General features: G+C 40.7%; 1 protein-coding gene across 10 annotated transcripts in view; it reads right to left on the bottom strand.

Annotated features, from left to right (window-relative positions):
- The window catches only part of S100pbp (S100P binding protein), a 43710-nt gene that overhangs the window by 6374 nt on the left and 14492 nt on the right, over nucleotides 1-22844 (bottom strand). For 5 of the 10 annotated variants that reach the window (XM_070008827.1, XM_070008831.1, XM_070008835.1 and 2 more), the window contains one exon: nucleotides 9485-9569. In XM_070008827.1, coding sequence (XP_069864928.1) covers nucleotides 9485-9569 — 85 coding nt within the window. Of the gene's footprint in view, nucleotides 1-990; nucleotides 5008-9484; nucleotides 9570-22844 lie in introns of those variants that run through there. The other 5 variants (XM_070008833.1, XM_070008834.1, XM_070008836.1 and 2 more) reach the window with 3 other exon arrangements.

Raw genomic sequence — 22844 nt, 5'->3', positions numbered from 1 at the left:
CCAACTCTGACCAGCTGACACTTCCTGTGACAAGTGGAAATTTTTTCCTGACAGGTGCATACCTCTGATATACTCTGGAATTAGCTTGGGGATAATTATGCTTTTCTAAAAGCAGGCTAATACTAAGAAAAACAGAGGAATGTGCTTTCTAGTTTTAGGTGGCTGGATTTTCTTGTTCTATAAAAGCTCACAGTGAGCTTGTTAGAGAATGAGCTCATTCTTTCAGAGAAGGCCCATTTTCACTTTTTCTCTTCACTTTTCCAATAACATGAAATGAACTGAGGATAAGGGGCACTGATGTTTCAGAGAACTCAGTCTGGTCTCTGAAACCTTTGAGGCTGTAGTAGTAATACACTGCTAAAAAGGAAATTATTAAAGGATCATCTGCATCAGGAATACAATGACTATGTGTAGGTCCAGAGTAGCACGGGTGGCTCACGCCTATAATCCTAGCTACTCAGGAGGCTGAGATCTGAGGATTGCAGTTCAAAGCCAGCCTGAGCAGAAAAAGTCTGTGAGACTTTCTCCAATAAACCAACAGAAAACCGGAAGTGGTGCTATGGCTCAAGTGGTAGAGTGCTTGCCTTCTTGAGCTGAATAGCTGAGGGACAGTGCCCAGGCCCAGAGTTCAAGCCCACAATGGACAAAAAAAAAAAAAAAGTGTATCACAGATTGAGAATACCAGTTAGCTGAGTACTTATATTTATATTGAGCCTTTGCCTGGATAATATCAGAAGACATATTTATCTAATATATATATTAGACAAAACATAGCTGGGCATAGTAGTTCATACCCATAATCCCAATATTTGGAAGGCAGGAAGATTCTAAGTCCAAGGCCAGCTGGGGCTACATAGTAAGTTCAAAGTCAGCCTGATCTACATTGATCCTGCATTAAAATAAAAATAAAAGGTTTATAGACCAACTGGCTAATGAGTTTCCAAGTATATTTTCTCAGCATGAGCTGGGATTTTTAAAGCACTGGCTGCTCATGCCTCTAATCCTAGCTAATAAGGAGGATGAGGTCTAAGGATTATGGCTTGAGGCTTGTTCAGGCAGGAAAGTCTGTGATACTTGTAACTCTAATTAAAAAAAGCTGGAAATAGAGCTGTGGCTCTAGTGGTAGAGCGCTAGCCTTGAGCAAAAAACAAAACAAAACCAACTCAGGAATAATGCCCAAGCCCTGAGTTCAAGTCCCAGGACTGTACCAAAAACAAAACAAAAAAAGCAGCAATGGCTAATCTAGGTGACAAGCTATTATTGCCTGCCCATTTATCCTTCCTCCTGAGGATAAGTCCAAGAACCTCAGATTCATTAAGGAATCTAAAGAACATACTCCTACATCTACCCACCTATCCAACCTTCACCCCAGGTTTTTGGAGCAGCAGTTTCTGTAAAAGTTGCATTAAAAGAAATATTAATTTTGTACTACTAATTCTAGTGTCTCACATCTTCAAAGGAAGAATATCCTGAACTAGAATAGAATGGCTTCTTCCTTAATCCGTACCAGTTCTAGATAAGCAGGTAACAGTGACCAACCATGCAGCCATAGGAAGGAATACAAGCCACTGCCTTCCTGCTAAAGGCTGAGCCACCTTCTCCCTCTGCAAAAACAGCAGCACAGTGATATTTCAGGCTCTCCCTGTGTCAGACTCCTGACATGCACCATATGTAGCTGCAAATCCCAATCAATTTCAACATTTCTTAACTGCTGGAACGCCTTTCTCAACACTGTAATTTACCATCAAAAGAATAGAGAGCAAGCACCCTCGCCTTCCCAGAACCATATTCTATTAAATGCCACCCCACTCCCATATCCCACTAACCTACCTACGCAAAGGAGGAAAGCACATAACCCTTCTCCCAAGCCTGCAACAGACGGCCGCAATACATATGCCACTGACAAGAACTTTTATTTCTTTTTAATGACATTAAACACAACTGCTACAAGGGAAGAAACATGATAAAGAGGAGGCACTACACTTCCGTTTCATAACTGATCCTGACAACAATGCAAGTACATCAGAACCTGTTTTAGATGAAAACTATAGGCTATTTCAGGCTCCATTTTTAGAAGAAAAAAAAAAATAGCACATTTTTACTCTGCTTTGTCAAGACCCCTGTGGGGAGAATGTCATCACAGATGAAGAAAGCTAGGTAAGTAGTTAAATGCACCTAACCCTTACTCAAATTTAAACATATAGCAAAAAATCCTCCTGAAATACTAGACTTACGTCAAACATCAAACGTAAGAGATATGCAGCTTTGAAAAGAGATTAAAACTCCAGTTTCTACCCATTACCATCTTAAGGCAAACATGCCAGATGAGTTTTCTTTGGCTTTGTTTTTCTTTTTAAAGAATACCATGTTAACCACTAGAGAACAGCTCTCTCCTCCCCCAGTCCAACAGATTTAATTAAGCTGCTAAAGCTTTGGAAAAACAGAATTATTTGAGCAAAGAGGAAATGTGATTGTCACATTTTCTAGTTAACCTGTCACTCATTTGATTTGGCAAAGGCAACACTCCTATTACACATTTAGTTTTAAAACCTTCCTGTACCAGAAGGGCAAGAACATCTCAGATGTTTGCCTAAGCAAAATGCTGTCTCAAGCCAGGTGCCAGTGCTCATACCTGTAATCCTAGTGACTCAGGAGGCTGAGATCTGAGGATTGCAGTTTGAAACTAGCCCGGGCGGGAAAGTCCCTGTGAGACACTCATCTCCAATTAACTACCAAAAAACCGGAAGTGGCGCCGTGGCTCAAGAGGTAGAGCGTTAGCCTTGAGCTGAAGAGCTCAGGGACAGCACCCAGGCCCAGAGTTCAAGCCCCACAACCGACAACAAAAAATAAAATTAAATAAAAATAAATAAATAAAAATGCTGTCCCTTCACTCCTTGGGTTACCTGTGAGGAACAAGACAGCTGCAATGCTAGCTAGTCCAGCTATGTTTAATTTGAATTACGCTTTGGTCCCAAAGGTGGATGTTTGGCTTGTCTCACTTCATCAGGCTAATTTCAGGCAGATTAGAGAAGTGACCAGTGACATAAATGCCAATTACCCCAACTAAGGTAGTAGATTCTGACTACTGCTTTTGCATGGAATTCCTCTACTGAATTGTAATCACAGAATTTAAATCAAATGTCTAAGGAAAGAGAATCTTTGACTGGATAAAAAAAGTAAATAGAAACACCTATATAATTTATCAGAGGCTTGAATGACCATGCTTTTCTCAAGTCAGTTTCTAAACTGGGGTAGGATTTTTAAGATAGCTTACATACATACAAAGATGGAGCTGATGAAAGAAAACTAGACAGAGGCTACAGGAGCTATGAACACCTTCACAGGGTAAATAACAGCTGTGTGAGTGCCAGATTGCAAAACTTTCCAAAATGATATCTAGAGATGTCTATAATGAGAAAATAACAAACTCCTAAGATATCCATTAAGAAAAATGCACAAAGTCTGTTAGCTTTGGTTATAATACCAAACCTTAAGATCAAGTAATGCATTTGTGCACGGCTCAATCACAATTCTATTAGACCCACTTGAGCAGTTACGTGAAACTATGTATCTGCGGCTGGACCAACAGACAGTAATATCCAGGGTCTAAAAGTACCTATTAACTAATGATGGAGACAAAGAGTGCCTCCTCAAAGGCTTCCATAGGAAAGAAGCACTTTGACTAACACCCTAAACTTAAGGTTGGGGAGTAGACAATGAAGCTTAAGATCAACAGACACCTCAGTAACACTGGTCTGCTGATCAGTCAAGACTGGTGGACAACCTTTAATAAAGAAAACAAGAACGCCAATCTGAAAAGGCATACGGCATATTCAAGTCTAACATGATACAGAAATACTATCTGTAGAACCCTAGGGAACAAAGTGACTTGTTAGGGGTGGGGAGGGGGGAAAAGAGTATCTTAAAAAAGGGCAAAGAAGACAATCAGAAAACCACAAGGTATTCAAGAAAGGCTAGTCAGCAGTCTTCTGTCAACTAACAATGTGTAAGATTTGTAAACAATATGTGCAAAATAAATTTAGCAGAAAATGAAAATAGCCAATAATAAATAATAATAATGGCAGCTAATAGGTACAGAAAGGAGATTTATGTTTTTAATTCTTCCTTTCACTAGGATTTTTTTTCCTACTCCACCCTACTTCAAATGTCCTGATTACCAACTTTAAAATACTGACAAGTGTTCCAAGATTCAAATTTAAGAAGTAAAAAGGGTCATTAAAAGTGATATATCTACCAGCCTGGGCAGAAAAGTCTATGAGACTCCACCTCCAATTAACCAGCAAAATGCTGAACTGAAGGCATAGCCTCAAGAGATAGAGTGCCAGCAAGAAAGCCTATCAAGAGCATAAGGCCCTCAATTCAGGCTCCAGCACCAGCACATGTGCAAGCACGCAAACACACCCACTCTCACACAAAGTGACTTATATCCATTCACAAGACATCAGCAATAATTAACATTGGCTCATAGCCTGGTAAAGAATCTCTTCCTTACAGTAGATTAAAACATGACTTCTTTTGGGCACCAGAAGTAGGCTTTACCTCTACACAGAGGTGGATGTTCTGTTGAACCTGGGTTTTGGCTTAATGCTTGCCTTCAAGAGGCAGTCAATTTAAATTAAAACAAAAACAAAACAAAACAAACCCATCAATTTAACACTGCTTAAACACACACAAACACACAAAATCAGGAAGGTCCTCATACAAAAAAATTCAAGTCAGCAATGGGCATTTCCAAAAGGTGACAAGTTCGTTAAATAAAAATTTTGTGAAAAATAAACTTCAAAATATGTAAAGCACAAAACAGCAGAAAAGAGATGCTGCTCTGAACAGGGCCCTGGCTAGGACCTTCATTGCTGATGGGATGAAACATATGGACTATAGAAGTCTGGTAGACGCTTGAACCGATGGTGGCTTCGCTTGTTCCTGTCAACCCACTGAGTCAGACTGTATCTTTGCAGAGGTTTCTGTCGGAACCGGGCATAATTTCTATCAAGAGAGGGAGAATAAAAACAGGAAGCATATTTCAGCTGGAACAGCAATTTATACACAAAAGGCCAGGACTCTTAAATTCTTATTTTTAGAACTCAGATTAATTTTCTTTTTCTTTTTTCTTTTTGTCAGTCATGGCGCTTGAACTCAGGTCCTGGGCTCTGTCCCTGAGCTCTTTTGCTCAAGACTAGAGCTCTACCACTTTGAGCCCCACTTCTGGTTTTCTGGTGGTTAATTAGAGATAAGAGTCTCATGGACTTTCCTGCCTGAGCTGGCTTTGAACCTTGAGCCTCATATCTCAGCCTTCTGAGTAGCTAGGATTATAAGCATGAGCCACTGTCACCCAGCTTTAATTTTATATTTCTATTCTCATAATTTTATACTATTTCAAATATATGACAGCAATATCCTATTTCCTGCTAACTCACAATACCTCAGATATTAATCATTATATGTGCCACAAAGTATTCTTAGAAAAACTAATGTACAATAATATTTAGGAAGCCAGGTATTAGTGGCTCATACCTATAATCCTAGGCTGAGATCTGAGGCTTGCTTTTTGAAGCCAATCCTGGCAGAAAAATCTGTGTAACTCTTATTTTCAATAAAAAATAAGAAAAAATAAGAAAAAGCTAGAAGTGGTGCTCTGGCTCAAGTGGTAGAGCACTAGCCTTGAGAAGCTCAGGACGGTGCCCATGCCCTGAATTTAAGCTTCAGGACTGGCATACACAAACAAATAATGTTTAGAAGCTGGGTTTATTTAAGGTCAGCCTGGACTACACAGCAAGATCTGAGAGAGAGAGAGAGAGAGAGACAGGGAAAGAAGAGATGAGGGAGAGAGGGGCAGAGACAGACACAAAGACAGAGATATAGCTTGAAGAAAGAGATACAGAGAGAGAGAGAGAATAAATCATGTTTAAGTAAGGACAATGAAAAATATTTCTCCCTCTAGAAGCACTGACAGCAGGATCTGTTTCATTGCTTGCAGCAGACCTGCACTTCCAACATGAGTTCATTGACATATAGCTCAGGACACAGTTAAAATCTGAAACAATTTCTCAGATCAGTTTCATGTTTGAAGTTTGAAGACTTAATAATAGCAGACAAGGCTGCACTGGAGGTCTAAGCAAGACCTAATATACAATCTTTTTTTTTTTTAACTGAGGTTTGAACTCAGGTCTTCATGCTCACTTGCTTTGCTTGCTTGGTTGTTACTCTATAACCACAGTCATGTCCTCCAGATCTCAACCTCCTGAATGCTAGGATTATAAGCATGAGCCACTGGTACCCAGCTGGATCCATTCTCAACACCAAAAATGATCCTAATAACTATCTTGGAAGCTTTTTAAAGACATGGCTTCTTAGCCAGATGGGGTGCTACAGCTGAGCCAGAAGGATCTTGAGTTTGAGGTCAGTCTGGGTGACAAGGTGTGATTTTTGGCTCTTTCCCCAGATGTAATGACTCAGAATCCCTGGAGTCAGGGCCTAGACATCTATACTTACAGATATCTCAATAGGTAGTTATAAGGAACATAGGACTATAAATAATACAACAGTACCTGACATTTATTCTATCACTGTAGATATTTGCTTCATTCTTTAAACATTTCATCATCCTAAAAACTAGTGAAACCCACTAGACCTGATGGTTTACACATGTAATCCTAGCTATTCAGGAAACTGAGATCCTAGGGTCACGGTTCAAAGACAGCCTGGACAGGAAAGTTCAAGAGACTCTTATCTCCAACTAAACACCAGAAAACTGGAAGTGGCCCTGTGGCTCAAAGTGGTAGAGCTCTAGCCTTGAGCAAAAGAGCTCAGAGACAGTGCCCAGGCTCTGGATTCAAGCCCCATGAGCATCACTACCAATAACAACAAAGCCAGGCTAGAGGTTTGGTTCTAGTAGAATGCAAGCTGTGGACAAGAGACTCTGAGTTCAGACTAGTACTTGCCAAAAAAAGAAAAAGGAAAAAGCTACTGAAATTATACTAGGAAAGGACTCTCAACTTCTTGCACAAGTAGGGAATTAAGGCTCAAGTTAAATAATTTGCCCAGGTCATTACATAGAAAAGTTTTAATTTTAATTCATTTCTGATTCTAAAATTTATATAATAATAAACCTATTACATGGTCTTTTTCTTTTTGTGGGATAGGAATGGGGATTAAACCCAGGACCTTGTACATGCTAGGAAAGTATATACCACTAAGCTACACCTCCAGTCTATACTGCCTTTCTTTCTGAGAAGTGCTATGATTTTGATGTTTAAAAGACATGAGGAAGCAGGGCATGATGGTGCACATCTGTAATCCAGCTCCTAGGAGGTCAAGATAAGAAGGTTAAGAATTCAAGGTGAACTAGAGTATATATTGAGATTCTGTATAAAACAAAACAAACAAAAACAGAACAGCAGGAAGCTGGAAGCCAGTGGTTCACACCTATAATCCTAACTATTCAGGACTAAGGTTCTAAGCCAGCTCAGGAAGAAAAGCCTGTAAGATTCCATCTCTAAATTAACTAACAAAAAGGCCAAATTGGAGGCATGGCTCAAGTGATACAGTACCTTTCTAGCAAGAAAGGCTATCAAGCACAAGGTCCTGGGTTCAAATCCTAGTTCCACCAAAAAAAAACACAAAACAGGGATTAGGAAACCAGTGTAAATAGAACTGAATGAACAACAGAAGAAGTAGCAGGAGATGAGGTTAGTGAAGTTACATCAAAGCATAAAGGCATTTCTTTTTTTTTTTTTTTGGGGGGGTCCGGTCGTGAGGCCTGAACTCTGGGCCTGAGCGCTGTCCCTCAGCTCTTCAGCTCAAGGCTAGTGCTCTACCACTTGAGCCATAGCACCACTTCCGGCTTTTTTCTTTTTGCTTATGTGGTGCTGAGGAATCGAACCTAGGGCCTCAGGCATGCAAGGCAAGCGTTCTACCATTGAGCCAACTTTCCCAGCCCCATAAAGGCATTTCTGAGGGCCTGTGAGGACAGGAAGATAAGATTATGGGAAACCACAAGGAAACTAAGCAAAGAAGATAATATGACTAATGCTTTTAAAGATGCTGGTGGCTCATTCCTATAAGCCTAGCTCCTTGGGAGGCTGAGATCTGAAGACCAAGGTTCAAAGCCAGTGTGGACAGGAAGTCTTATGAAACTTTATTTCCAATTAACTACCAAAAGAAATTGGAAGTGGCTCACGTGGTAGACTACTAGCTTTGAGAGAGAAAAAAAAAATTGCTCAGAGAAAGCACCCAAAGCCCTGAGTTCAAGCCCCAGGACTGGCACAAAACAAAACAAAACAAAAAAACTCCTTTGGCTACTGAGTTAAGAACAGTAGGCAGGCAATGTCAGAAACAGGGAGAACATTTAGAAAATTCACAAAATCTAGGTCAAATAATGAGAAGTGGTCATGATCTGGATATGTAGAATCTACAGGATTTGCTGATGGACTAAATGTACAGAATATTAAGAAAAAGCAGTCAAAGATAATTTGAAGGGTTTCTTTTGGCAGTTAATGGAGTTTGAACTTAGGACCTCACGCTTGCTAGGCAGGTACTCTATCACATGAAGCATCCCCCTACTCCAAAGTCTTTGAGTATTAATCTAGGTAATTACTCTACTATTTGAGCCACATCCCAGTCCTGTTTGCATATTAATCTATAAAGCTCAACTACATAAAGAACCCAGACTTGAGAATTAGAAAGATCTTTGACATCAATTAGTCTAACATCTTTATTCTGCTGATGAGATGACAAGAAAAGTGAAGTGATTTGATTAAAATCATGCCAGTTAACTATTACAAAGCTAGTGTCAGAACCCGCTTCCTGGGTTTCATTCTAGTTCTTTTACTTGGTGCCAGATCTGGGCTTGAACTCAAGATCTAAGCATTGTCCCTGAGGTGAGTGTGTGTGTGTTTGTAGTGTACTCAAGGCCTAAGCTCTGTGTGTGTGTGTGTGTGTGTGTGTGTGTGTGTGTGTGTGTGTGTGTGTGTGTGTGTGTGTGTGTGTGTGTGTGTGTGTGTACTTAAAGCCTAAGCACTGCAGTGTGTGTGTGTGTGTGTACTTAAAGCCTAAGCACTGCAGTGTGTGTGTGTGTGTGTGTACTTAAAGCCTAAGCACTGTCCCTGTGTGTGCACGAATGCACACACATGCACAAACACACAATCCTAGGCCCTGGGAGCTGTCCCTGAGCTTTTTTGCTCAAGGCTAGTGCTCTACTACAGGAGCCACAGCTCCACTTCTGGCTCTTTTGATGATTAATTGGAAATAAGAGTCTCACAGACTTTCCTGCCGGGGCTGGCTTTAAACCCCAATCCTCTGATCTCAGCTTCCTGAATTGCTAAGATTACCAGAGCTCGGCTTTTTAACTCCAGTTCTTATCTTTCATTTCCCCCCACTGTAAATACATAACTAAATCCCAACTCCCTACCATCTTTCCCTGAAGCCAAATTCTACCCTTTTCTTCTTCTAATTATCTACTCACCGAGTAGTAAGATCTGAAGGATGCTGCCAGTCTGGGTTCTGCATATGAACTTGATCCATCAAAGTATCCAGCTCCCCCGAAGTACCTGTGAAAAAGACCAGTGGTTAGGAAGCAGTTTAGAAAACTACTATGTCAGCCTAAATCAAAGCATATGCTTTCAGAACAGAAAAATAGGTACTAGTCTTTTTTTTTGCCAGTCCTGGAGCTCAAACTCAGGGCCTGGGCACTGTCCTTGAGCTTCTTTTGCTCAAGGGTAGCACTCTACCACTTATGCCATAACTCCATTTGTGGCCTTTTTTGTTTATGTGATACTGAGGAACTGAACCCAGGGCTTCCTGCATGCTAGGCAAACACTCCACCACTAAGCCATATTCCCAGTCCAGGAACTAGGCTTAGTAGCTAATTATGATTATTATAAACCCCAAAACTTCAAGGCAAAGTGAGGAGCTGCTCTTAGATGACAATGAAACGGTAATGGCAGCTGCTATTCATATACTCAACATTAGCTCCTACAATAAAAGAAGTTTACTAGTCCCTAAGAACATGCTAGTGAAAGATATGTTGTACCTTCCCTCTGGTTAAATATAGTAGAAAGGTGATTTCAAAAACATGGTTTAGGGGTTGGAAGTGTGGCCCAGGTGGCAGGATACCTGCCAATAGAAAAAGCATCAGATACTGAGTTTGAGTCCTGGTCTCAGACAAAAAAAAGAACAAAAAAAGGTGTGGTTAAATGGCATGATGGAGAAACAGAAGCTGCTACTGAGAGTTTGGGAATTAGGAAAATCCCTCTACAAAGGAAGTAAACTATAAGCAGAGATCTAATGGATGTACAGAAGAGATGTAAGAGGTTGAGGTGTCCAAAAGAAAGCTAATGTTAATAAGAAAGCCAGAAGCCGGGCGCTGGTGGCTCACGCCTGTAATCCTAGCTACTCAGGAGGCTGAGATCTGAGGATCGCGGTTCAAAGCCAGCCCGGGCAGGAGAGACCGTGATACTCCTATCTCCAATAAACCACCAGAAAACCGGAAGTGGCGCTGTAGCTCAAGTGGTAGAGCACTAGCCTTGAGCTGAAGAGCTGAGGGACAGCGCCCAGGCCCAGAGTTCAAGCCCCACGACTGACAAAAAAAAAAAAAAAATAAGAAAGCCAGAGACAAATGATGGCAAAATATGTTCAAGAAACAAGGAGTTTAGAACAATCGAGGTGTACACTCTTTGTTGGCAAGAAAAATTGTTAGGGATACTTTCTGTAAAGCCTGGGAGCCAAATAATGTCCTAAGCATGCTTCACATGTTCTTACTTAATTCTAAAAGAGTAACTTACATAGAGATAGATGTTATTAACATTTCACAGAGGGGAAACTATAGCTCAGAGATGTGAACTTGCCTTAAAAGCTTACTAACCCAGAATTCAATTAGTTCCTGATGTGACACTAGGCACTTGCCACTGTGTAATAATGCTAATTTTATACTTAAGCTAAAGTCTCCAGAACAGAAATAAAATACTAGTGAGGAAACAATTTCTCCTGACTAGTGACTCTTAAACTACACATCAAAATCAGCTGGATAGATTATAAAGTTTTCTGTTTTCTACTCCAGAATTTCTGATTATGTTGGTCTGGGGTGGGTCTTAATTAAAATTTTTAACATATTTCCAGTGCTGTTGATAATCTGAGAACCACACTCTTAAGACCACTGTCCTGGACAACTTTTATTTAACTAGTTATGTGTTTCTCATTCCTCTACTGTTTTCAAGAACCAAGCTAGTCTAATCAAGGCTATAAGACCATCTTTTTAGATTCTAGTAAAGATAACTTTTAGTAGCAATTATCTGAAAGCTCATGAAGATTTGTAGAAAAAGTGTTGGGAGTTAGGCAGTCTTGAGTTAAAATTTAAATGCAACTAATTACCTCTGTGACCCAGAGCAAATAATTTTACTTCTTGAGCCTTACTTTTACTCATCAGAAAAAAGTGGATAAATAGTAAATAAAGCCGGGCGCTGGTGGCTCAGGAGGCTGAGATCTGAGGATCACGGTTCAAAGCCAACCCGGGCAGGAAAGACTGTGAGACTCCTATCTCCAATAAACCACCAGAAAACCGGAAGTGGCGCTGTAGCTCAAGTGGTAGAGCACTCGCCTTGAGCTGAAGAGCTGAAGGACAGTGCCCAGGCCCAGAGTTCAAGCCCCACAACCGACAAAAAAAAAAATAGTAAATAAAATATGAAAAGAGAGGTCGAAGGCATGGCTCCAGTGGTAGAGTACCAGCTGAATAAGCTGAAGCATCAGATACAGAGTGAGAATCCTGGTCTTGGGGGGTGGGGGGAAGAATGTTCAATTTCATCAATATAAAATTTAAAAAACAGGTTTGGGAATGTGGCTTGCCTAACATACATGAAGCCCTGGGTTTGATTCTTCAATACCACATAAATAGAAAGAGCTGGAAGTGGCACTGTGGCTCAAGTGGTAAGAGTGCTAGCATTGAGCAAAAGCAGCTCAGGGACAATGCTCAGGCCCTGAGTTCAAGCCCCAGGACTGGAGGAAAAAAAATTTACTCATATTCCTTGTGAATAAAATATAAATCTGAAACACACTTCCCTTTTGTTGGGGGGGAAGGGGGGCAACTATGTAATCCAGGCTGGCTTTAAACTTGTGATCTTTCTACCTCACACCTAGCCGGGAAGTAGCTCTTGATCAGAAAATGCTTTGCCTGAACTGGAGAGGCTAAGGCATAAGTTCCAGGAACTCATAAGTTCCAGGCCAGCCTGGGCAACTTAACAGGATCTCTTTAAAAAAAAAAAATTAAAAATAAGGAAATGGGAAAGTGGCTAAGTGGTAGAATGCTTGCCTGGCATGCATGAAGTCCTGGGTTCAATTCCTTAGTACCACGTAAACAGAAAAAGCAGAAAGTGAAACTGTCTCGAGTGGTAGAGTGCTAGCCTTGAGCAAAAGAAGCTCAGAGACAGGGCCCAGGCCCTGAGTTCAAACCCCAGGACTGGTACTGGGTGCCAGTGGCTCATCCCTGTAATCCTCACTACTAAGGAGGCTAAGATCTCAGAAATGTGGTTTGGAGCCAGCCTAGGCAAGAAAGACTATAAAACTTATCTATAATAAACTTGAGCTGTGGCTCAAGTTGTAAAGTGTTAGCTCTGAACAAAAGAAACTCAAGGATAGTACCCAGGCATTGAGCTCAAGCCCCAGGAGAAAAAAAAATAAAAAAATAAAAATTCTTTGTCCAGGGCTGGGAAGGTGGCTCAGTGGTAGAATGCTTGCCTTGTATTCATGAGACCCTGGGTTCGATTCTTCAGCACCACATAAGCAGAAAAAGCTAGAAGAGGTGCTGTGGATCAAATGGTAGAGCACTAGCCTTGAGCTGAAGAGCTGAGGGATAGCGCCCAGGCCCAGAGTTCAGGCCCCACACACAACTGACACAAATAAATAAATAAATAAATAAAAATATTTGCCCAATGTATTGGTTCAAATTCACTTTCCTATCCCTTGTACAGTATGAGCATATGTGAGGCTCTGAGTTTAACCTCCACAAAATTGTTGGAATTGGGTAACATCTATTATATTAGCTATCTGCTGATTGTTATACATGTATCTGTCATTGAATTCTAAAAATTGTAACAGAATGCCACCGTCTCTATCTTCATGAATAAACTGAAGCTTAGCAACAACACTCATCTATAATCTAACAAATGGGAATGCCACAATTCAAACCTAGGTAGGCCTAATAATCCCCAACTTTATTTTAGCTCATAGCTTCAACCTCTTCTTCCTACAAATTTAGAGATGTTAACAAGAATGGGAACATTTAAATTTTTCTTCTGTTCATAGTCTCTAGCAGATGGGCTTTCTTGGATCAACAATCAGTACCATGGTTTTATTTTAAGTAGTGGCTAAAGGTGGCAACAACTGTCCTTTGTCACTGAGAATGAAATTCATCTAAGAATGAAATTTGGATTAAAAAAAAAAAGCCCTAGCATAAAAGGAATGATCAGATCAGTAATTCACCTAAACCTTAATGTGTGGAGGAAATTTCAATTTAATAACTGTCTTTAATAAGTGGAAAATGAATTGTTATAATAGAGAATTGGTAATCTTTAATGTTGTTATGGAAATTCTCAAAGATTTTATAGGTCACCATACTCTGTACCACATGATCCTACTCAGTCAAGTGTGACAGAGGACTAAAGAATAGAATTATTCAGCTGGCTAATGAGTAGAATGTGGCCTAGCACCAACAGGTTATTAAGTGAATCAATCAGATACTGTCCTTTGGAATGTGAACTTCAGTAATGAGAGAGGGAGGGACAGTAGAAAGTAAGAGAGAGAATATAGCACACAAACAGGGCTTTAGAAGAGAACAATCACTTGAGACTGCTAATATAGTGGCAGATACAGTGGTGCTGTGGCTTAAATAGTAGAGTGCTAGCAAAAAGCTCAGACAGGGCCCAGGCCCTGAGTTCAAGCCCCAGGACTGGCAAAAAAAAACCCCACAAAACTACATAATATGTCTGTTCCAGGTTATCTAAAATATATAATATACGGGAAGGAACGAAGAAAAAAAGTTTAAAAAAACAACAACAATGAAAACTGTGATCCAAGGGGCATGGGTTACTGTAGATTACCAAATAAAATTCAAGAATGTAAATATGTATCACTTCTAGATCAGTAAGACTAATAATCTAGCTGGGTGCCGGTGGCTTACCCTATAATCCTAGCTACACGGAGGTTAAGATCTGGTTAAAAGCCAGCCCAAGCAGGAAAATCCGTGAGATTTTTATCTCTAATAAACCACTAGAAAATGGAATTGCTGTTGTGGCTCAAGCCACAGAACGCTTGTCTTTAGCTGAAGAGCTCAGGGACAGAGAGCCCAAGCCCAGAGTTCAAGCCCCACAACCAACAAAAACAAACAAAAAAGATTAGTACAAATCTTGAATTTCTTTGCAATTATTACATAGTAAAAGGAAGAGGAATTATATAGAACTCTTTTTTCTTCTAATGGTACGGGGGTTTGAAGTCAGTTCCTTATGTGCTAGGCAGGTGCTCTACTGCTGAGCCACACCTCCAGCCATTTTTGTGCTATTTTTAAAACAGGGGCTTGTTTCCTGCCTATGATGCACCTATTTTAGGATTTCTGTTGGTAGCTAGAATAACAGGTATAAATCATGATGTACAGTTCTCCATTGAGAAGGGATTATGCAAACTTCTATCTGGATTGTTTTCAGACTACAATCCTCCTAATCTCAGGGAACTAAGATTAAAGCATCAACTGCCAATGTCTAATTTATAAACCCACTTCTGAAATGGTAAACAGATACTGACATACAAATGTGCTTAAATGTTATAGCAAATACAGAACCTACTTACATAACCAGTGCTGCCTATGATTTTCCAATAAGAATCAAAGCAGAAACTTCCACTTCTAGCCAAGATGAATAGGGTCTTAACCTCTCATTGTAAACACCTAGAAACTGGGCAAAATATAAATAACAACTATCTTTGTATTATTCAGAATGTGATCTTTGAGTGAAAAGAAATAAAGGTAAGTCTTGAAATTTCTTATGAGTCTATAAATTTTCATGGGCTGGGAAGTTGGCTCAGTGGTAGAGCGCTTGCTTTGCATGCCTGAGGCCCTGGGTTCGACTCCTCAGCACCACATAAGCAAAAAGAAAAAAGCCGGAAGTGGTGCTGTGACTCAAGTGGTAGAGTGCTAGCCTTGAGCTGAAGAGCTGAGGGACAGTGCCCAGGCCCAGAGTTCAGGCCCCATGACCGGACCCAAAAAAAAAAAAATTTTTTTTCTTTCTTTTTTTTTTGTTGTCAGTCATAGGGCTTGAACTGGGCCTGAGTGCTGTCCCTCAGCTCTCCAGCTCCAATTTTCTGGTGGTAACTGGATGTAAGGATCTCTTGGACTTTCCTGCCCAGTCTGGCTTTGAGCCACAATCCTCAGCTCTCAGCCTTCTGAGTAACTAGGATTACAAGGGTGAGCCACCACTGCCTGGCTAAATTTTCTTTTCTTTTTTGAGGGGTGTCAGTCCTGGGGCTTTTACTCAAGACTGGCACCTGGGGCTTGAACTCAGGGCCTGGGGACTGTCCTTGACCTTCTTCTGGTTAAGGCTAGCGCTCTACACTTGAACGCAGCTTTACTTCTGGCTTTTTTTTAATGATTAATAAGAGTCTCACAGATATTTCTGCTCAGGCTGGCTTCAAACCATAATCTTCAGATCTCAGCCTGCTGAATACATAAAATTACAGGCATGAGTCACTGGTACCCAACGAGTCTATAAATTTTCAAAAAGCATTTTTAAATGAAAGGAAAATAAACACAAATAAAAAAGAGACCTATTACCAGCTGACATATACTATACTCAAAAAATATTAACAAAGAAGTTCCTCAGGGTAAAAGGCAAAATAATATCAGATGGAAACTTTTATCCATAGAAATGGAATCAAGAACATTAGAAATGGAGGATGGGAACATAACTCGGTGGAATAGTGCTTGCCTAGCATGTGTGAGGCCCTGGGCTCCATTTCTGGCACTGTAAAGAAGATGAAAAAGAAGAAAAAAAGACACCAGAAATGATAATTATATAACCAAACATAAAAGATGACTTTTGTTATTTAAAAAAGTCTTTTGAGCTGGGCACAAGTGGCTCACATCTGTAATACTAGCTATTTGGAGGCTGAGATCTGAGAATCATGGTTTGAAGCCAGCTAAGGCAGGAAAGCCTGTGAGATTCTAATCTCCAACTAACCACCTTAAAATCAGAAGTGGAGCTGTTGCTCAGAGCACCCAGGCCCAGAGTTCAGGCCCCAGGACACACACGGACACACACACACACACGCACGCACGCACGCACGCACGCACGCACGCACGCACGCACAACTACAGTGGAAAAAAGTTTGGCAATTTCTCAAAAAAAAAAAATATATGTATAATTTTTAGGCAGAATTACCAGCTAGGTGCTGCTGGTAGTTCATACCTGTAATCCTAGTTACTCAGGAGGCTGAGATCTGAGGATCACAGTTTGAAGTTAGCCCAGGCAGGAAAGGAGGAAGTTGGGCTAGGACTCAAGTGGTAGACTGCTAATTTTGAGCACAAAAGCTCAACCAGAGCCCAGTCCTTGAGTTCAAGATCCAGGACTGGCACCAAAAAAGTTCTAGAGACAATTTGCAGTGCTGGGTACACTACAGCATGAATATATTTAAAACAAATGAACTATATAGTATTTTTTTTAACACAGAACAAATTTTAATCATGTATCTAGGCACAGGAGTCACTCCTATGAAAACATAACACTTATAAAGGGCCTGGAGGAACAAAACTTACAGAGCAGGCTTGGGATATCTGAGGGAGGGTAAGCATGGCAACAATTTGTGGGAGAGTATGGGGAAGAAATGTATGTCAAATGGAGTTTGCCCTGTTCTTCACATGAAAAGACTCTTAAGGTACTAGGCATAGAGGTCAGTCCATTTTTGTGATCCTAGAACTTGAGATGCTCAGGCAGGATGATGGCCAGTTCCAAGCCAGCCTGGCCTACATTATATTGGCTTAAAGGCAATATTAAAGTTATATATTGTATTATACTCTTTCTTTGACCAATAAGTTAAATTTTCTCTCTTTATATTAAATAAATTATAAAATTTTCATTAAACGTGCTGTAACACCGTGGACACTTACATATCAACTCCTATTTTAGAGGTGACAACGAGGGTCTACTGGGCATGTAAAGATTCAAAATCAACTACAAACCCTCTGTTCTTTCTGCAACTTCTGCAGTGCCTGTTCAGAGGGAGATGAAGCAAAAGGTTCAATAGCTCTTGTGCTTTCTCTTAGTTGGATTTTATGTTCAGCACTGGAGAATGAACTGTGTAGTTTTTTTAAATTGTTGTTGTTGGTGGTTGCGGGGCCTGAACTCTGGGCCTAGGCACTGTTCCTCCGCGCTTCAGCTCAAGGCTAGCCCTCTACCACTTGAGCCTGAAGTGTACAGTTTTAAACAGGGGGAAAAAAAAGTCTTAAAGAAGGCAATATATATGTTTTATCTATTTTACAATAAAAATTAGGAACAAATGCAGCAGTGGTACTTAGGAGACACTGTTGAAAATGAACTATACAACTTGTGGATAGAGACCAGGGGAAAAACTGGAAGAGAAAAGGGGTAACACTGTCCAAAAAGAAATGTACTCACTACATGACTTATAAAATAGTAACCCCTTTGTACATCACCTTTATAATAATAAAAAATGTTTAGTAAGGGGCTGGGAAGGTGGCTCAGTGGTAGAGCGCTTGCCTTGCAAGCCTGAGGCCCTGGGTTCGATTCCTCAGCACCATATAAGCAAAAAGAAAAAAAGCCGGAAGTGGCGCTGTGACTCAAGTGGTGGAGCGCTAGCCTTGAGCTGAAGAGCTGAGGGACAGTGCCCAGGCCCAGAGTTCAGGCCCCACAACTGGACCCCCAAAAAAAAAAAAATGTTTAGTAAAAATAGGAAAAAATTAAAGACTGATCATACCAAGTATTGGTAAGATAGAACAACTAGTGTTCTAACACAGTAGAAAGATAAATGGTACATTATTGTGCATATCTACATAAAGGCTTGCACACAAATATTCCTAAAGCTTCATCTGGGCTAGGCACCGGTGGCTCACACCTATAATCCTAGCTACTCAGGAGGCTGAGATCTGAGGATCATGGTTCAAAGCCAGCCTGGGCAGGAAAGACCGTGAGACTCCTATCTCCAATAAACCACCAGAAAACCGCAAGTGGCACTGTAGCTCAAGTGGTAGAGCGCTCACCTTGAGCTGAAGAGCTGAAGGACAGCACCCAGGCCTACAGGTTCAAGCCCCACGACCGACACACAGACACACAGACACAGACACACACACACACAGCTTCATCTGTAATGGCTAAAATTGGGCACAAAACAAATCTTCATCAACCGATGAATGGGTAACAATAAATGTGATACATTTATATAATGGAATACTATCAGCAGTAAAAATAAGGTATTGATACATGCAGCAACAATTTTAAGTTTAAAAATAATAATGCTGAGAAAAAGCTGGAAGTGGCACTGTGGCTCAAGTGTCAGAGCACTAGCCTTGAGCTGAAGAGCTGAGGGACAGCACCCAGGCTCAGAGTTCAGGCCCCATGACCAATAAAATATTACTATTACTACTACTACTACTAATAATAATGCTGAGAAAAAGAAGCCAGGCTCAAAATAAGAGTACATATTTTATGACTCCATAGATATAAACTTTAGAAAATACAAACTGCAGTAACAGCCTATCATTGGCTTCCTGGGGACTAGGGTGGGAAACAAAGAAACTTTGGGGTCTGAGACACTTAACAGTGTTTGTAATTTCATGAATTACCACCTATGAAATTGTTATATGTTACTAAACTGTCCAGCCCTCCAAAATTGTCAAAATTCAATAAAATGTAGACTTAGCATGAGCTACAGATACGGTTCAGTGGTAGAGCACTAAAATATAGTATATTGTATTATAACACAAAAAATCTTCATATAATTTGTAAACTGTGATATGAAAAAGAACTCTAGAAAATCATAAATGTAAATGTAGAAATGATACTATACTGTCAGTTAAAGTGTAGAAAGAGGTTAAGGAAATAATCCAGAAAGTATTGTGGAGACAGAGGTAGAACAATAAAAAGAAGAGACTTAGAAGATCAATTCTTGAAGCTTTTAGGAGTTCCTGAAAAAGAAACAAAATACTGAGAAGAAACAATTATCAAAACAACAACAACAATAAAAACAACAACAAAACCCTCAAGAAATCTTTTTTTTTTTGTCAATTGTGGGGCTTTAACTCAGGGCCTGGGCATTGTCCTCAACTCTCAGCTCAAGGTGAGCCCTCTACCACTTGAGCCACAGCGCCACTTCTGGTTTTCTAGTGGTTTATTGGAGATAAGAGTCTCACAGACTTTCCTGCCCAGGCTGGCTTTGAACCATGATCCTCAGATCTCAGCCTCCTGAGTAGCTAGGATTATAGGCATGAGCCACCAGCTCCTGGCCCTCAAGAAATCTGAAACTGAGGGCTGCTAAGGTGGCTCAGTGGTAGAGCGCTTGCCTTGCATACATGAGGCCCTGGGTTCGATTCCTTAGTACCACATAAGCAAAAAGAAAAAAGCCGGAAGTGGCGCTGTGGCTCAAGTGGTAGAGCGCTAGCCTTGAGCTGAAGAGCTGAGGGACAGCGCCCAGGCGCAGAGTACAGGCCCCACGACCTGATCCAAAATAAAAATAAATAAAAGAAATCTTAAACTGAATAATAATAATATGCCTCAGATTAAAAACCCAAGGGAGCTGAGTGCAGGTGGCTCATGCCTGGAATCCTAGCTACTGAGGAAGCTGAGATCTCAGGATAGCAGTTCAAATCCAGCCCAGGCAGGAAAGTCCATGAATCTTTTATTATAGAAGAAGTAAGTATTAGTTACAATAAGAACACTTTCTTTTTCTTTTCTTTTTTTGTCAGTCATGGGACTTGAACTCTGGTCTTAGGTGCTGTCCCTTAGCTCTTCAGATAAAGGTTAGTGCTCTATCACTTGAGCCATAGCACCACTTCTAGTTTTCTGGTGGTTAATTGAAGACAAAGAGTCTCAGAGACTTTCCTGCCTGGTCTGGCTTTGAACTGTGATCCTCAGATCTCAGCCTCCTGAGTAGCTAGGATTATAGGCATGAGCCCCTTCCACCTGGCAACAGGAACATTTTCTATACAACTCTCATGATAAATATATGATCCTTCAGACAAAGATCATCAGTGAATGCTCAAACTCTAGGTAGTTTGTTGGGAAACAGGATATTCTATGGCTCAAAAACATCACCCCACCGAAGACTATGCTAATTGTATAGGTGGGCCTTACAATTTAAAGTTATGGCAGTACACCTTAACAAATTATCATACTGGTGAAGTAACTTGTCATTTTCTAGCACATGTGATTCCCAATTTGGTATAGAATGAATAACAAAAGCTTTAAAGAACTATTCTTGACCATAATGCTTAATCTGAATCTAACCTTGCTTATAGATTCAATTTTTAAAGATACATAGAGAATGGAAGAATAAGTCAAAAACACCAAGGAAACAATCAGAATAGTGAACTATTTACAAAACAAGTGACCTAGATTGTAAGAAATTAGGGGGAGAATGAATAAACACATAAACTCTAATTAGAATCTATTTGAACAAGTTAAAAAAGATATTTTAAAATAACTGGAAACTGGAATATACAATATAAGATGCTTTTCAAAATTGTGATTAAAGACATAAATTATCAGTAATCATAAACATTTAACCTTATTCAAATGAAATGTTAAAATCATTCATTGATATTGGTGGCAATAAACATTAATACAGATTTTTTTGGCCAAGTATCAAAAGGTTTTGAGGAAGCCGGGCACCAGTGGCTCACACCTGTAATCCTAGCTAGTTAGGAGGCTGATATCTGAGGATCATGGTTCAAAGCCAGCGCAGGCAGGAAAGTCTGTGAGACTCTTCTCTCCAATAAAACCACCAGAAAACCAGAAGTGGTGCTATGGCTCAAATGTAGTATGCTTGCCTTGAGCTGAATAGCTGAGGGGCAGCGCTCAGGCCCAGAGTTCAAGCCCCATGACTGACCAAAATTTTTATTTTATTTTTATTTTTTTTGGAGGGGGGGAGGGGATCTGGTCGTGGGGCCTGAACTCTGGGCCTGGGTGCTGTCCCTCAGCTCTTCAGCTCAAGGCTAGCGCTCTACCACTTGAGCCACAGCGCCACTTCTGGCTTTTTTCTTTTTGCTTATGTGGTGCTGAGGAATCGAACCTAGGGCCTCATGCATGCAAGGCAAGCGCTCTACCATTGAGCCACCTTCCCAGCCCTAACCAAAATTTTTAAAAAAGTTTTTGAGGGTTTTTTGTTTGTTTGTTTGTTTGTTTGTTTGTTTGTTTGTTTTGGGTCCAGTGGTGGGGCCTGAACTCTGGGCCTGGGCGCTGTCCCTCAGCTCTTCAGCTCAAGACTAGCGCTCTACCACTTGAGCCACAGCGCCACTTCTGGCTTTTTTTCTTTTTGCTTATGTGGTGCTGAGGAATCGAACCCAGGGCCTCGTGCATGCAAGGCAAGCACTCTACCACTGAGCCACCTTCCCAGCCCTTGTTTGTTTGTTTTGTGCCAGGGCTTCAACTCAGGGCCTGAGCACTGTCTCTTAGCCTCTTCACTCAAGGCTGGGCTCTACCTACTTGAGCCATACCTCCTCCTAGCTACTGAAGGCAAGAATGCTTGGACTTTCCTTCCCCTTCAAACCTGAGATCTTAAAATCTCAATCTATTGAGTTCTAATAAGTAACTGTTCTGTAAAAGTCTGCCACATAGGAAAGATAATTAATAAAATATTAATTTTTTTACTTCTAGGTTTGACAGATCAGATTGAAGCATAGTTTTCTTTTTTGTGTGTATCAGTTGTGGGGCTTGAACACTGGGCCTGGGCACTATACCTTAGCTCTTCAGCTCAAGGCAAGTACACTACCATTTGAGCCACAGCACCACTTCCAGTTTTCTAGTGGTTTTATTGGAGATAAGAGTCTCATGGACTCCTGCCTGGGCTGGCTTTGAACCGTGATCCTCAGATATCAGCCTCCTAAATAGCTAGGATTACAGGTGTTAGTTACTGGCACCCAGCATAATTTTAATTCTTTAACAAATTTTAATTTTTTGTTGTCGGAGAATTCTTTCTTTCTTTCTTTCCTTGGTCAGTTGTGAGGCTTGAACTTGGGCCTAGGGGTTATCCCCTCAGCTCTTCAGCTCAAAGTTAATGCTCTACCACTTGAGCCACAGCATTACTTTTGGTTTTCTGGTGGTTAATTAGAAATAAGAGTCTCAAGGACTTTCCTGCCCAAACTGGTTTTGAACCGTGATCCTCAGATCTCAGCCTCCTGAGTAGCTAGGATTACAGGGTTGAGCCACCCATACCCAGCTTTTGTAGAACTATTTCTATTAACCAAAACAACTAAATGAGAGAGTAATTTTTTTTTTTTTTTTGTCTGTCGTGGGGCTTGAACTCTGGGCCTGGGCGCTGTCCCTCAGCTCTTCAGCTCAAGGCGAGCGCTCTACCACTTGAGCTACAGTGCCACTTCCGGTTTTCTGGTGGTTTTATTGGAGATAGGAGTCTCACGGTTTTTCCTGCCCGGGCTGGCTTTGAACCGAGATCAGATCTCAGCCTCCTGAGTAGCTAGGATTACAGGCGTGAGCCACCAGTGCCCGGCTGAGAGTAATTTTTTTTTATAAGCTTAGAAGATAGAAACCAGCAACTACTACCAGAAGTCCAAGTTGGCTTCAATGTAAGGAATAACTTTCCAATAATTTGAATTTTTAAAG

Source organism: Dipodomys merriami, unplaced genomic scaffold (assembly GCF_024711535.1).
Source record: "Dipodomys merriami isolate MVZ:Mamm:240054 unplaced genomic scaffold, mDipMer1.0.p SCAF_71, whole genome shotgun sequence".
In the NCBI taxonomy this organism is placed as follows: Eukaryota; Metazoa; Chordata; class Mammalia; order Rodentia; family Heteromyidae; genus Dipodomys; species Dipodomys merriami.
This window is presented reverse-complemented; position numbering and strand designations above follow the sequence as displayed.